The 16,169-nt window shown below is 38.6% G+C and overlaps 1 protein-coding gene across 8 annotated transcripts in view; it reads right to left on the bottom strand.

Annotated features, from left to right (window-relative positions):
- The window catches only part of ZNF507 (zinc finger protein 507), a 52,785-nt gene that overhangs the window by 4,561 nt on the left and 32,055 nt on the right, over positions 1-16,169 (bottom strand). For 3 of the 8 annotated variants that reach the window (XR_006275095.1, XR_006275096.1, XM_043494969.1), the window contains one exon: positions 14,511-14,615. The exons of 1 other annotated variant lie outside the window; for it this stretch is intronic. Coding sequence is in view for 4 of the 7 variants with exons in the window: in XM_038368628.2 (XP_038224556.1) it covers positions 7,302-7,668; positions 7,838-7,972; positions 14,511-14,615 (607 nt within the window). In the remaining 3 variants the exon portion in view is untranslated. Of the gene's footprint in view, positions 1-3,320; positions 7,669-7,837; positions 7,973-14,510; positions 14,616-16,169 lie in introns of those variants that run through there. 4 more of the 8 variants (XM_038368628.2, XM_043494966.1, XM_043494967.1 and 1 more) reach the window with 3 other exon arrangements.

Below are 16,169 nucleotides of genomic sequence, written 5' to 3'. Positions count from 1 at the left end.
GGAAGATAATCATGCTATTTTTATCACCACCCTTTAGTATGCTGAGACAGAGTGTGACACTTCCATGGAACAATACATACTGAAATAACTATTTAAAAAGCTTTATATTTTTTAAGTTTCAGAAATATGTAAAATATTAACTTTTTTTAAAAAATTGGCCACTTTTTTTGAGCAATCTAACTTGTACCCTTTCCTGTATGTGTTATATTGGTATACATAGCACTAACTTTTTTTGCTACCTAAGATACTTTAAAAATAATTAGTAGCTTGTTCTTCTTTGGAAATACTCCATGGACCTATTTTTACATTTTAATATTATTGCTATCAAAATATTTAACCAATACAAGCCTTGTTGTATAATTCCAACTATAAAAATAGATTACTGAATAAAACTGTATGCATACAACATGCAGTCATTTTACAGGGTTACTGACTTAGTGGATGGGGGAAGATGTAGGTGTAATATCTTGGTGTGTGGTGGTTTTTTTTAAGTAAGGCTTTTGACACAGTTCCACATTACATTCTCCTAAGCAAACTTGAAGTGTGATCTAGATTAAATTACTATAAAATGCACAACTGGTTGAAAAACCATACTCAGAGTAGTTATCAATGGTTTGCTGTTAAACTGGGAGGGTGTATCTAGTGCGGTTCCATAGGGGTCTGCACTGTGTCCAGTACTAGTCATAATTTTCATTAGTGATTTGGATAATGGCATAGAGAGTGTGCTTCTAAAATTTGCAGATGACACCAAACTGGGAGGGGTTGAAGCCCTTTGGAAGAATTCAAATGACCTCGAGAAACTGGAGAGCTGGTTTGAAATCAAAAAGATAAAATTAAATAAAGAGAAGTACAAAATACTCCACTAGGAAGAAAAAAAATCAAACTACAGCATGGGGAATAACTGACTAGGCAGAAATACTGCATAAAAGGATTTGGGTTTTATAGTAGATCACAAATTGAGTCAACAATGTGATACGGTTGTGACAAAAGCTAATATTCTGAGGGTGTATTAACAGGAGCGTTGTACGTAAGACACAGGAGATAATTAGCCCACTCTAGTTGGCATTTGTGATGCCTCAGTTGGAGTATAGTGTTCAGTTTTGGGTACCACACTTTAAGGGCAGATCTACACTTACAACACTGCAGTGGTGCCAACGGGAGAGCTTCTCCTGTTTGATGTAGTTAATCCACCTCCCATCGACATAATCCCTGATGTAGACAGTGCTATGTTGCAATAGTATTGGATTTTTCACACCCCTGAGTGACATAGTTATTCTGATATAAGTTTAGAGTATAAACCTGGCCTAAAAAAAGATGTGGATAAACTGGAGAGGACAGCAACAAAAATGATCAAAGATTTAGAAAACTTGACCTATGAGGAAAGGTTAACAAAACTGGGCATGTTTGTTTAGTCTTGAGAAAAGAAGACGAAGGGAGGACCTGATAAGACTTCAATGTGTTGAGGGCTGTTATAAAGAGGATGGTGATCAATTGTTCTCCATGTCCACTGAAGGCAGGACAGGAATTAGCTTAGATATTAGGAAAAACTTCGTCTCCTTTGTAGCAAACTATAAGGATAGTTAAAGTACTGGAATAGAGTAGCAAGGAGGTTGGGGGGAGGAGGAGGGCAGGGGGAGAAAATGGACTGCATGATCTCTAGCATTCCCTTCCAGCTCTAGATTTTTATGATCAGTAGTTTGCTGATCTTTACCGGTAACTTAAAGGCAGCTGTTTGTAAAAACATCCAGATCTCCCATCTTGGGGAGAACATTGGATGATCTCTAGCAGCACAATTTCCACTAACACTTCTGATTCGTTAATGCAGTGCAAAACACAATAGTGCCCCAACTGTGAACAATTTAAAATTGTATAATGACAAAATAGAATACCCTTACGAAATCAATCATGCATCATCGGACATGTACTAAAGTCATATTAAAGTCTTCCAGATTAACTAAAGCAATCAGTTATAGTCATCACCTTGGAATATTAGCACATATGTTTTGGGTTTTCACATAGCAAATTCTAGATTCAAGGAGTGAGGAAAATGTAAATGCATACTGATGTGTCTCACCGTGGGGGGGGAAGCACCTTAACTTTTAACCGAAACAGAGACTGTTTAATCAACATAGCTGGGGACTGTCAAGGAGCAAATAATGGCTCCTGAATTCTGTCCCAGATCTGGCACAAAATAGAGCAACCTGGAGCTGTTCTGCCTTGCACCAGCTGACTGATTCCCAGGGACCTAATATACATATATATATATAAACAAACTAGAAGACATCATGCTAAACTACTCTCCTTTGCTGTCCCTTCCCACTAGTGGCTGCTGTGCAGGCTATGTGCCCACTGGAGAATTATACCTGAGAATTATTACTCTATGTACATTTGCTGAAATAACTTATTGTAAAGTTTTGAAAGCAGTTAGCCAACATTATCTTCGGAACGGAGATCTAATATTCTAGGACACCTAAATACATAGTAAAACTAAAGATTAATATCTTAAATTTGTTTCTGAAAGTTACAGTTTGGACAATTCAATTCTTGTTCATTTTGATTACAACAAATCAAAACCTAGGCCAGTATAAAGGAAGCAATTAAATAGGCCCTTTCTGACTGCCTTTATTTGTTGTTCATTACACCATTTTGGAAGAAATTGTGAAAACAAGTAATTTGATCTTTCAGCTCTACCATTTTAATCAACAGCTCTCACAAAGACCAGCTTAAACTGGAATTACCTGCAAGTCTCTTATGTTCTACATACTGTGAAGTTGTTTTATACTCACATACCCTTCAGTATAGAAGGTCCAACATTTGTCCATATTCTAAGGATCCAGTAGTTCATTGTGTTTGTTAGATTATCTGATATTAAGTCTCATTATTAGTAATGTCTCCATTTTATTAAAGTTTTCCTTCATCCCTATATGCAGACCTACTTTTGCTATGTTTTATTAGTGCACTGTGTATAAAAAATGGAAGTTAAACTTTAGTTCAAGTTTAATGCATGTTTTCAACATAATTTGATATTCATATAATTTCTGTGAATTTCCCCCCTGGATTGTTAAATACTGCATTTTAGAATGGAGTCATTTTTGTTTTTAATGTGTTAATGTTTAGATTATGGCTTTGTGTGCCCCTACAGAAGAAAGGCATTCTGCTTATATAAAGCATCATGATCTCTGCCTGGGTGCTCAGATTGGATTTGCACAGTGGTACTTGCTTCCCATTTCAAAAGGTGTAGTTTACTTCCACCTTACCAAGTTTGTTTCCCCCATTAAATACTTCTCATACGGTACAAATAAAAGCAGAACATGAAGAAGTGTTTAACAAAAAAGTTTATTACCAAAATACAGTATTAAAGTCAATACATGACAAACTCCTGTAAAGCAAAATAAATTATTCTAATGTACAGTATTTCAGAAGGTAGTTAAAGTAGTACTACAGACTTGCTTCATAGTTCCAAACAGAAAATGTGTTCTATCAGGAACACAATCCTACAGAGAGCTTAAGGCATGCAGCTTAATGTGCTGGATAGTTTTATAAAATGCAATTTATTCTATTTTAATAAGATACAGTGTCAAAAGTAACTGCAGTCTTTACGTCAGTCTAAATTTTTTTATACTTTGGCTATAAAAAGCAGTGCCATAGTGTTATAATACCTTTTCTTAAAAAAATACATGTACTCATGTCCATGAATATCAAACGCAAATGTAAATTTCTATTAAATATATTTTATTCCTCAATACTTTGAGCACCCACTGTACAATTTATTTTAATGATTAAATAAGTGCTTGGGACAGGAGAATACAGTAACTCTGGCTGAATCCCACTCTCTCTTTCTAGGCCAAGTACAAAATAGAAAGCTACAATGGAAGATTATAGATCCTCAGCTATCCCATTAGTAGAAAATGGGAATTTCCTCCATAACAGAATTGTAGGTATCTAGAACAAAGGCTTTAAGTTATAGTCCATATCACTGAATAAAATCTGCTTAGAGCAGAGTTGAAAGAAAAACAAATAGCATTGCAAGTATGATGATTTGCTAGTTCTGTGTGCCAGTAGCATCCTAAATATTTGTAAATTCTCAAAGGAATGGGAAGATTAAAATGTTGTAACCCTGAAAAGTGCTGTTAAAACAAACCTAAAACATGCAAACAAACTAACCACACAGAACTTTCCAAAGCAGTGGTATGATCAGAATACTTGCTTTCAGGAACTGATTCTGTAATCATTCCACACTCATAGCTTCTGTCAAAGTCAAGGGGGAATTTTAAATGTGACTCGATGGCAGCATGGGGACAATCAATAAGGAATTTTTCTCTATGAAGATTGTTTGTTTGTTTGTTTGTTTTCTGCAGCCTAGCAAGTAATTATTTCTTGGCAGTTGTAGTATTTATCCTAGTCAGTTTTTAGAAGCTTCCCCCCCACCCCCCGCTTTAGAACAGCACATGGTTAACCAAAGATTACTCGCACAAATAATGAGATGGTAAAGAACAGGCTGTAAATAGCTATACCTTGGTTAGTAGTTCCAATATATTACAATGGGCCTTTGTGCATTATATTTGAACACTACACCCAGAAAAAACATGACTAATAAAAAGTTTGACTTTATAAATCTGGGTTCAGTGCCATCTTTCTCCTAGCTCATGCCTCCAAGTTCTTCACATATTTCCATTAGCATAACAACTTTAAAATGCATGATCCATTATGGGAAAAAATTAAATTAAGGTCATGGCACACTGTAGTTTCCATGAGTTTAAAATAGGAATTTAAAATTCAAATTACTGTGGACTCTTTGAAAGCTTTATATTTATCAGATTTTCAAATGACTGCAATAAATGGGATCTGTAAATATAGGAATTGGAATGTTAGAATGTGCTCTATGATCTCATATTAAAAATATGCCCAATTTCCTGTTTTTTTTAAACACACCAGAATTCTATATTAAGGATATAATACTGGTGTCAACACTGGTCACTAAGACAACACCAGTACCCTGATTAAATATTTTCCATCTGTGATTGAAATTGTTCATTATAATCATGTTTTTAAAGTGTCAAATTAGCCTGTATGAATATGAAAATTCCCTTCTGATTGGCCTGTGTATATTCTATTTTTAGAAAAAAATACAGAAGTTACTTTACATTTTTATTTAAAATATGAGAAATGTACTATGTTTAGTTCATGGATAGGTCAAACCTATTAGTGTCATGGGCTGTATTATGATCTTTATCAATTTTTAAAATAACATTTGTACATCTAACCTAATTTATAACCAAATGAATAGGACTATTTAAAGATAGAAAAAGTTCAAAATGTTTAAAAACAAATCCACTTTAAAAGATCACCAGTACAGCTTGAAATACAACTCTGCCCTTTATCCATTCTTTATACCCTGGGTTGCTTCTTAAAATTAAAGTTGTATACAAAAAACTATCCTCTTTCCTGTTTGACCAGCTTTACTGTCCACAGGAGAACTTAGAAAATCAACACAGAAATAGCACCATGAAGACTGTACACTACTCCTACGCCAGCTTTCCAGGTTTACATAGTTGTAGCTTATTTCTGCTAAAAAAAAAAAAATGTATAAATAGGTAATAAATACAAAAAACTTTCTGCATCACTCTTTAAAACAATAGTGTACTAACCATTTTTAACAAATGAGCAACTAACCCAGGTATAACTGAACTGAGATGCCAAGAACTGGACTGGCTTCAGTGCAATTACAGTTTTGAAGCTACCTTTAAACCAGAATTGAATGTTACAAACTTCACCAAAATGTTTTAGCCTCACTGCTAAAGGGCTCCTTTTCAAATGTTACACTTTTTTTGTAGCAAGCATATACTAAAACACAATTTTAGGGGCCAACTTTACAAGTGATTTTGGCAGAGTTCCCTAGCAATTAGCCTGCATACTGAAATTCCCATTGATATATAAACTGATGTATGTTATTTAAACTACATGAAAGTTCAGCATTATAATTTTAGAAGCAAAATGGTTTTAAAAAGGGAGAAATTTCTAAGGGTTGCTTTAAAAATAGCACACAGCAATTATCAAGTTCCCTTTGAGAATCCTTATCACATGCATCAGTAATGTTTACTAACCATCATAGATCCTGTTCCTTTCTATTTTTGGTGCAATGGAGGAAAAGTGGTTTCCACAAAGCAAGTCAATTTTTACTTAGAAATTATTTTTGCTAAATACTCTTGTGAAATTTGAAGCATTTTATGAGAAGATTAGCACACTTTTTGAGTAATTATTTCAACAGTGTGAGCCTGACTTTTCTAGGTATTTAAGGACCTAAAGATGTAGGTAGGCACCTATGCAATTTTCAAAAGTGGCTATGCACAGAGCGCTTTTGAAAATCCCACTAGGCGCTTATCTACATCTTTAGGGCCTAAATACCTTGAAAAATCTGGCCCTTTGTCAATTTCATTTCTGGTGCTTGCCTGTTCCCACCCCAAGATTATGGCACTCATTATGTACTGACATGAAAAAGTCACTATTTAAAATGCCAATTTATATCATGATCCACTTGCTTTTAGAGGTTTGGCTGAATATTTTAAAGAAAGACGTTAAACAATGGGTCATGTTTACATAAGAATTTAACATGTCTAAAATAAGATCTTGTATTACTTAGGATCTAGCCAAATAATTGGCAAGACATCTACTGCATTCAGGCCACTCAGCTTCTGCTGCCTTGAATCAGCACTTCATATTAGTGACAGAAGGAGTATCATCCAGTATTGCATATTCAGAAAAGCTGAGCTGGGAAGAGTAAGGCCTTAAAAATAAATCAGGAGCACCTCCCTCCCACCCCATCCCCACTATCTACCCCTCAGAATCAAACAGTAAATTTTAGGTGAGCATTAATTCATTGCACTGAAGGAAAAAAACAATATTTTGCCTGAAATGAGTTTGACATCGTTAACTAAATACTTTCAAGGCCAAAAAAAAGAGCGCCTTTTGAATTGAGCTAATACCTTGTTTAGCTCCTGAGTTTGAATTTCTTATTGCGCTAATGCTCTTTGGATTAACACCAGGCATTGAGAAATCCAGACTCTTGGCATCACAGTGAAGGATAAAGGGTTAGATGGATCATTCCACAGTTTCCCCAAAATGGAGTATTTAATGGTTTTAGCTAATTTAAATTATGTCTGTAATTGCAACGAAGACTTAGACTGGGAAATCAGTAAATTTCACTTGCATTTCCTCTCTTGAGCAAGTATCTCAGGCAACATTTGCAAAGATAGAAAAAACCCATTTTAGGAAATCCTCTTCTTTTTAGCTGATAGTTTCATCTAGTTGGAGTTCTGAGTTGCATTGTGGTCCTTATTTAGAATGATGTTTATGATTTCACCCTCATGTTCTTTCATATGATCCAACAGATTTTCTTTGTTGGTGGACTCAAAACCACAAATACAACAGCAGAAGAGTAGAACACAGTATTCTGTGCCAAGATGAGGCTGACTGGAGTTCTTTTCTAAATTGCATGAGGTATTAATTGTTGGATTAAGTTTTTGATTTTCATTAGAACCTGAAATTTCATTAGTAGTCTGATTAATGGACTCTGAAAATGACACCAAGTTCTCTGAACTCCCTAGAACAGGTACTAAACTTTCATCAGTGCTTTCTAATAGCGTCTTTCCAGGTAGCTGCCCTTGAAACCTAAAAAATAAACAAAGAGGTTTTTTTTGTTTGTTTGTTTTTTAAAATCATAGTTTTTTTTTGTTTGTTTAAATTTGCAGATTGTAGTTTATCTTGGGTCAAGGTTGGGTGCTTTCAAAAGTCTAGATTAAAGGATTCTAGTTTGTAAGGAAGTTTCATACATACACACCTGCCGCTTTGTGAAATTGCATCATTAATAGCCTTGTTCACTTGTTCATAATTATAATTTTGGTCACTTGCATGTTTCCACATATGGGACTTCAGGGAAGGAGGGTGGCTGCATACATATCCACAAAGAGAACATCTGAAAAACAATGAGAGTAAGAGAAGGTATTTGAAGTGAAGTCAAATAACTCACTTTTTTACTACATTTTTTTTTTTAAACAGGCCAAATGAGATAATACAGCAGAGAATTAATTCCCCTTCTCTCCTAACTTTTTGGTCAAAGAGAAATTTCTCCATGTTGCAGCAATTCCAGTATATCATAATAATTTAATGCCACTATAAATAAAGCATGTCAACCCTTCCTTGTTTTAAGTTTATACCTGGCCAAGTATGTGTTTTAGAATAAAACTTTGCATGCAACATCTCAGTGTCTAAAAATTATTTAAACCAAATTTAATTTAAAAAGCAAATCAAAACAAAAAACTTAGAATGCCACTATCAGTTTGGCCATTTTTAAAAAAAAGCTATTTGAATACTACAAAAATGCACTAGTTCTGATCACTTCAACTTACCTTCCATTTTAGAAATGAAATTGTGTGTTTTTAGGTAATAAATTTAGATTATTATCTTATTTTGAGGAAAACACAAACTACGGTGCATGTACAATAACTTGTTTCTCCATTAAATTTAGTTTGTATTCCTAATTGATATTTAATTCACACAGCAGACATTTTTATACTATCCCTAATTACATTTTGTAAGTACAAAAATATATAAATATCTAAGGTTGGTAAATGAAGGAAGACCTGGGAATTTGTAACAAAGATGACACTGCAATATTTCCTTTTCTCGCTTCTTTATTATCCCATTAACTCCTCCCTTCTCAACACTAGTTACAAATTAAGATTACTGAAAACCTTCATGAAAAAGTCTAACAAAACCATAATGTAAATGTTTTTGGAATGTCCAATCATATTCAGACAATTATGTATTATGGAATTCAGCTGGATGATTCAAAAACCTTTGAGAAAGTTTCATAGAATGAGATCCTAAGTATGTTTTTAGAAAAATTTGTATAGAACCCTACTCCATGTCTATAGAAACATATTGGCTTAATCCCAATTAAATACAATGGGACTTTTCCATAAATGAAAATGAAGTCTAAAGAATTTTAGAAGTTTTATGGTTAAAGTAATTTTAAGATATAAATTCGTCAACACTCTACCTACGTAACAGACAAAAGAATATCTAATTTTGGGGCATCCATCCTAGCAAGATGTGAAGCACAGGGGCTGAGGGCTAGAAGCCTCAAGCATTTGAGAAGTTCTCAGTTATCAATAACTAGATAATATGCTAAAAGAAAAGGAGTACTTGTGGCACCTTAGAGACTAACAAATTTATTTGAGTATAAGCTTTCGTGAGCTACAGCTCATTGCATCTGATGAAGTGAGCTGTTGCTCACAAAAGCTTATGCTCAAATAAATTTGTTAGTCTCTAAGGTGCCACAAGTACTCCTTTTCTTTTTGCGAATACAGACTAACACGGCTGCTACTCTGAAACCTGTAGATAGTATGCTGAATTTGATTATGATCACAAACTGGCATTTTCACATTTTGTTTGAATTCCAACCTCAAGTAGTTGTACTCTCAGCTACAGCTAAGAATCTACTTCAGTCACAATCCCATCACCCTTCAACAGCCAAATTTTTCTGTCCAACTATCCCAATGTCATCTCAAGTTATATTATGATGGATTTGTAAAATGGCTACTACCTGTTTGAAAAACTTTAATTTTCAGAGCAAATAATATTTGCTATTAGTATAACACCTGGAAACCCTGATACTGCACCACACAAGTCAATGGCAGTTTTGCCATTGATTTTAATGGCAGCAGGATCAAGCCCCAAATGCAGCAGCCTGAATTTGCGATAGCTGTAATTTCCGCTAACCAGAAGACAAAAGAGGAAATTCTACCTACTGCTCCTCCGCAGAATACTGTGGAGAACTCCTAATTTGAAAGATTATATGAAGATATACAGTGCACTACATGCTTGGGGCAAGGGCATATAATCCACTGGGCATATAATGAGGCCACATTTTTTAGCATCACTATCTGTATTATATATCAGGAAATGTACAATTCTATGGGGGAACAGAGTTGTTTTGTTTAACTTGAATCCTTCTCAGACAAGTGGGCTTCTCAAATTAGAGTCAATGGATGTCTCAGTCTGAATGAAAACTTTACTAGCCAAATCAGATTGCTACATCACAATCCTTCCATTTTAATAAATAAAAACGAATGCACACCTTTAAAATCCCAACTTCCCTCTTAAATCAGTAAAGTATAGCTAAAAGAATGTTTAATTTTGCAAAGCTGAATCAGGAACAAAAGGTAAAGATGCCCATCCAATCACAACTCCACCCCACATGCACATGCATTACCACAGTCTTTAATTATATGTCTGCAGCGTTGTTATCCCCATGTTGATCCCAGGATATTAGAGACACAAGGTGGGTGAGATAATGCCTTTTATCAGAAGAACTTCTGTTTGGCGAAAGAGAGAAGACAGATTATTCTCCTTATTCTACACCGAGCTGCTCTTCAGGTCTGGAAAAAGTACTGAGTGTCACAGCTAAAAATACTAGGAGTAACAGATTATTTAGCATAAGTAATTAACACATATTGTAAGAGATCATTCAAGGTTAACGGGCCACTTTACCTTGAATGAGGAGCAGTCAGGTATACAATGTGTGTTAATTACTTATGCTAAATAATCTGTTCCACCTAGTAAAAAGAAAAGGAGGACTTGTAGCATTTTAGAGATTAAACACATTTATTTGAGCATAAACTTTCCTGAGCAAACTGGATACAATTAATTTAGGCTTGAATAAAGACTGGGAGTGGATGAGTCATTACACAAAGTAAAACTATTCCTCCCCTCCCTGTTCCCCAGATGTTCTTGTCAACTGCTGGAAATGGCCCACCTTGATTATCACTACAAAAGGTAGTCCGTCCAGTTCCCCCCTTCCCTGCTCTCCTGCTGGTAATAGCTCACCTTACCTGATCTCTCCCCTTATAGTGTGTATGGAAACACCCATTGTTTCATGTTCTCTGTGTATATAAATCTCCCCACTGTATTTTCCACTGAATGCATCCGATGAAGTGAGCTTTTCTTTTTGCGGATACAGACTAACACAGCTGCTACTCTGAAACCTGTTCCACCTAGTGTTTAGCTGTGAGACTGAGTACTTTTCCCAGACCTCAATAAGAGCTCTGTGTAGCTGGAAAGCTTCTCTCTTTCACCAAACAGAAGTTCATCTGATAAAAGGTATTACCTCACCCACCTTGTGTCTCTAATTACATGCTCATATACTATTTTACTGCAGAACCCTCTCCTTATTCAGCGTGCAGGTTTGATAGTACAAACTAACTGAAGGAACAGTTCAATACTTATTTTTAAAATTTAAAAATGGTTTAAAGAGCAGACTCCTAGCTCAGTCACTAAGCATCACATTTTTGCTTTCAGGATTATATAACACTATAGGGCTAACGCTACTATAGGGCTATAGGTGCTCAGTACCTTCAGCTATCATTCATTTCAAATGAAAGCTGAAGGTGCTCAGCAACTTCCAGGATCCGATGAAGTGAGCTGTAGCTCACGAAAGCTTATGCTCTAATAAATTTGTTAGTCTCTAAGGTGCCACAAGTACTCCTTTTCTTTTTGTCTGTACTAATCATCCATGGGTCAATATATGAGCATATTGCACAACATGATCCCATACGAAATCTATAAAGTATAATGTAAGCAAAGAAAAAGAAGTAAAATGAGTTTGCTGTTCTTGGACAATGTTTTACAGATTGTATTTTTACATTGTCTTTTGCTAAAAGTGTAAAGACAGAGGAAGAGCACTTAATTTTTGCAGTGTGCATTCATCTTGTGGTTCTATGTAAGACAGAGCTGATGGAACCTAAGTCATTCTGCAGTTGTGTCTAGTATGTGGAGATCAGTTACCTTATTTCTAAAAGGTATAAGGTAAAACACCATACAGATGTATTCCTCGAGACTTCATCACATGACAGTATTTAATTAAAAATTAATCTTTCGTTCTGAAGACTCCAGGCCAGGGGCAGACAAACTTTTTGGCCTGAGGGCCGCATCGGGTTTCGGAAATTGATGGAGGGTCGCTTAGGGGAGGCACAGCCAGGTGTGCGCCTCCCCACACTTCTTGTCCTCTCACGCCCCACCACCCCTCTTGGGACTCCTGCCCCATCCAACCCTCCCTGACGCCTGACAGCCCCCTCGGGACTCCTGATCCATCCACCCCTCCACTCCCTGTCACCTCCAGCTCTGACTGCCCCCCACTGCCTCATCCAACCCCCGCATCCTTCCTGACTGCCCCCCCTGGGACTCCTGCCCCCATTCAATCCCCCTGTTCCTCACCGTCTGACCGCTCCGACCCCTATCCATGCCCCTGCCCACCACCCCGAACTCCCTTGCCCTTTATCCAACTCCCGCTGCTCCCTGCCCCCTTACCACGCTTCCTGGAGCACCGGTGGCTGGCAGCGCGACCACAGCCGTGTCGCCTGGCTGGAGCCAGCCATGCTATCGCACAGCACAGAGCACTGGGTCAGTCCTGCGCTGCCCCAGGAGCTCGCTGCCTCGCCGCCCAGAGCATTGCACCGAGGCTGTGGGGGAGGGGGAACAGCAGGGGAGGAGCTGGGGGCTAGCCTCTCGGGCCAGGAGCTCAGGAGCTGGATGTGGCCCCTGGGCTGTAGTTTGTCCACCTCTGCTCCAGGCCAATCCTGGAGGGTTGGCAATCCTATACAGAATTCAGTTTAATTCACGCCCTACTGGCTTAACCTGGTTTAACGAATGATTAAATGTCACTTAAATAATGTCCTAAATTGACATACTGTGGAAATTTTCTCACTACCTTTGACAAAGTGGATCATCAGGGACACTGAGAGGCCAGAGGTGTGGAAGTTTTCAGTAATCCTAGATGACTGCAGAATGCTTTCCTACAGAGTGTAGAGCAGGGGTCTCAAACATGCAGCCTGCGGGGTTATTTTCTGCAGCCCGCCAGCTCCCCGCAGCCCCCCAAACCCTTCCTGCAGCTGAACCCCCTGCCCTGAGCCCCGCACCCCGATCCCCTGCCCTGAGCCCCTGTCACACCCCACACCCCTCCTGCATCCCCTTGAGGTGGAGGGGGGGTGAAGTTGGGGTGGGGATTTCAGGGAAGGGGCGGGGCCTCATGGAAGGGGTGGAGTGGGGGCAGGGCCAGGGCGGCAGGTGGGGGGTGTCAGTGATGCAGCCCTCGGGCCAATGTACTAGTCCTCAGGTGGCCCTCGTGGTCATTTGAGTTTGAGACCCCTGGTGTAGTGTGTGGCTGCAGCATGCATGGTATCTAGTGCTACTAGAAAGCACTTTGGAAAGGAGTATAGTGGGAAGGTTTAGTTTACATTTTGTAGTTGTGAAGAATTTAGATTTTTCTCTTGAGACAACAACTTTTGTATGCATGTGATTTATCCAAATGGCCCTGGTTGCCTGCCCAGTCTTGCAGTATGAGTTGTTTAGTTTCCTTGCATTTTTGCTTTCATCCTAGGTTTTCAACTCGTTGCAAGTTAGCACTGGGTAACCATGCTGAAGTATTAGAATTTCGTTTATAATAACTGTTTCTCAGTATGTAGCACAGGGGTGGGCAAACTTTTTGCCCCGAGGGCCACAACAGGGCTGCAAAACTGTATGGAGGGCCAGGTAGGAAAGGCTGTGCCCCCCCCAAACAGCCTGGCCCCCACCTCCTATCTGACCCCCTCCCACTTCTCACCCCAACTGCTCCCCTCAGAACTCCAGAGCCATCAATCCCCATGCCCTGCTCCTTGTCCCCTGACTGCCCTCTCCTGAGATTCCCTGATCCTAACTGCCCCCACCCAGGACCCCTCCCCCGTTCCCTGACTGCCGCAACCCCTATCCACACCCCCACCCCCTGACAGGCCCTCTGGGACTCCCACACCTATCCAACCCCCTCTGTTCCCCGTCCCCTGACACCCCCCACCCTTCCCAACCCCTTCCAACCGCTCCCTGCTCACTGACTGCCCCCCAGGACCCCCTGCCCCTTATCCAAGCCCCTGGCCCTGGCCCCCTCACCATGCCACTCAGAGCAGCATGTCTGGCAGCCGTACTGCCTGGCCGGAGCCAGCCCCGCTGCCCAGAGCACTGCCCGCATGGCGGCGTGGCTGCAGGGGAGGGGCCGGGGGCTAGCCTCCCCAGCCAGGAGCTCAGGGGCCGGGCAGGATGGTCCCACGGGCCATAGTTTGCCCACCTCTGATGTAGCATGTGGGGGCAGACTACTAATGGCACTTATTTATGAAATATACACAAACATAAGAGACTAGTGACACTCATGTTCTTTTCTATGATAACACAATGCAACTCCAGGTTCTGTCTCACATGGAGACACTAAGAATACCAAATTAGCTCCAATACTTTTTGCTTCTGTACAAGTGTTAATCAACTGGAAATATAGAATAAGACAGGGAGAAAAAATAATTCATGACTACCTACCCCCGCTATTTTTTACTTAGACTACAGAGAAAGCAATGAATCTGAACTCCACTTTGTTTCATAAGGTAACAAAATCACACTACTACAGCTTTTGCCAGCTCATAACTGTTACATACTTGTACTGTTCCATTAGCTGCACTGCCTGGTGCTCCTGTGGGTGGCGCCTCATATGACATTTCAAACTATTCATATTTGTTGTGGCGAAGTCACATACTCGACATCTGAAGAAACAACAACAAGTGAGTGATCCCAACACCTTGATAGTTGACCACCAGTATTATTTCACAAATTAAAGCTTCAAGAGGTAGCAACAGGATATTTCTGAAAAACTGTGGCTAAGACTAGTAATAGTTTACACAAGTCTAGATATTTATTATTATTTCTGTGTATCAGACCATGTAGATTTTCAGCATAAAAATGTTGGTGTAATAGCCATTTTTCACAAGGGCCAAATTCCACCCAGATTTACATCCTGTGAAACCACTGAAATCAATGAGTTTCACAAACTCTAAAAGGGGCTCATACACCATGTCTATCCCAAGGGTAAGTGCCAGGCTATGTTAGATCAAGGCAAAAGCTTGCATTTTACAGGTGTTGTATGTCATGTTCATGAGCTGATCTCATGCTTCAAGCCTACACATTCTCCTTACTTCCTGTGTTAAGGCATCCATACCTTCCCATGTCACTTACATATTATCTTTCGCTTATTAAGAAAACTTAAGTTCCAGATCATTAGATATCTCTTTAAAAAAAAAAAATAGAAACTGGAGATGAGATCAACAGGGCTGCAATTGGGTGCCCATGGAAAAAGTTGACAAACTGCCCTGCTTACATATTAGTTTTGTTATTGAACGTTTAATTTAAAAGTCAAAATATTCCTCAGTGAAAACAAAAACATCCTAGACACCTAAAACCTAGATTTATGGCCACTGCACAATGTACATAAATACCAAAATACTGCAGGTAAAAATCAACCAACCTTCCTATAGATAGCAGATTAAAACATCTCTTACTAAAGCCATTCAACTCAACTAAAATACTATCTGTATGTAATTTTCAGGAATTTAGCTATTTCTTAAAAAACAAGATATTGCAGATCAAATATTGTAGATATACAGCACTCTTTACTTATTTTATAACTTTTTTAAAAAACAACCTATAATTAGAATATTTATTACTACATAAGGCATGAAAGTCATGTCACCTGCATGATCATTTCAAAGACAACCAGTAAGCAATCCAGTATGTTTTCTATGCAATTACAAAGTACTTATCTGGCCAGAAACATAAGGTATGATTTGCCTCCTCATTTCCTATTCAAGTCAACGGGACTTACACACACACCCCCCCTCAGGATCAGGCCCTAACTGTTGCTGGTTTGACAGTTACCAAGTAAATAATTACTCCAATTACATCATTTTTGTTTTGTAACTTAAAATATTACAACAAGGACTAACACCTAGACATACCGTACAACAGAAACACAGGGAAAAAAGGGAACAGTGGTTAGCCAACTTCTAAAGACTGAGTAGCTTCTCTTGAATTGCAGGTTTCAGAGTTGCATATGATATATAGCACTTTAAAAAAAATATAATGTAATGAGCTTTGAGTGGCCACCTTTCAAAGCTCAGGAGGCAGAAGCAATTTAAATCTTGCCACGAGACTGACATTCTGTACCTTGGGAGAGCACCTTGTAACCTCCCATATTCCTCATCAGAATATAATTGTGATATTACGTATAAAGCATGCCTTGCAAGGTATGAGGGGAAAGGTTA

The sequence above is a fragment of the Dermochelys coriacea genome, chromosome 12 (genome assembly GCF_009764565.3).
Source record: "Dermochelys coriacea isolate rDerCor1 chromosome 12, rDerCor1.pri.v4, whole genome shotgun sequence".
Lineage (NCBI taxonomy): Eukaryota > Metazoa > Chordata > Testudines > Dermochelyidae > Dermochelys > Dermochelys coriacea.
Note: the sequence above shows the minus strand (reverse complement) of the source record. Positions and strands in the feature narration are given on the sequence as shown.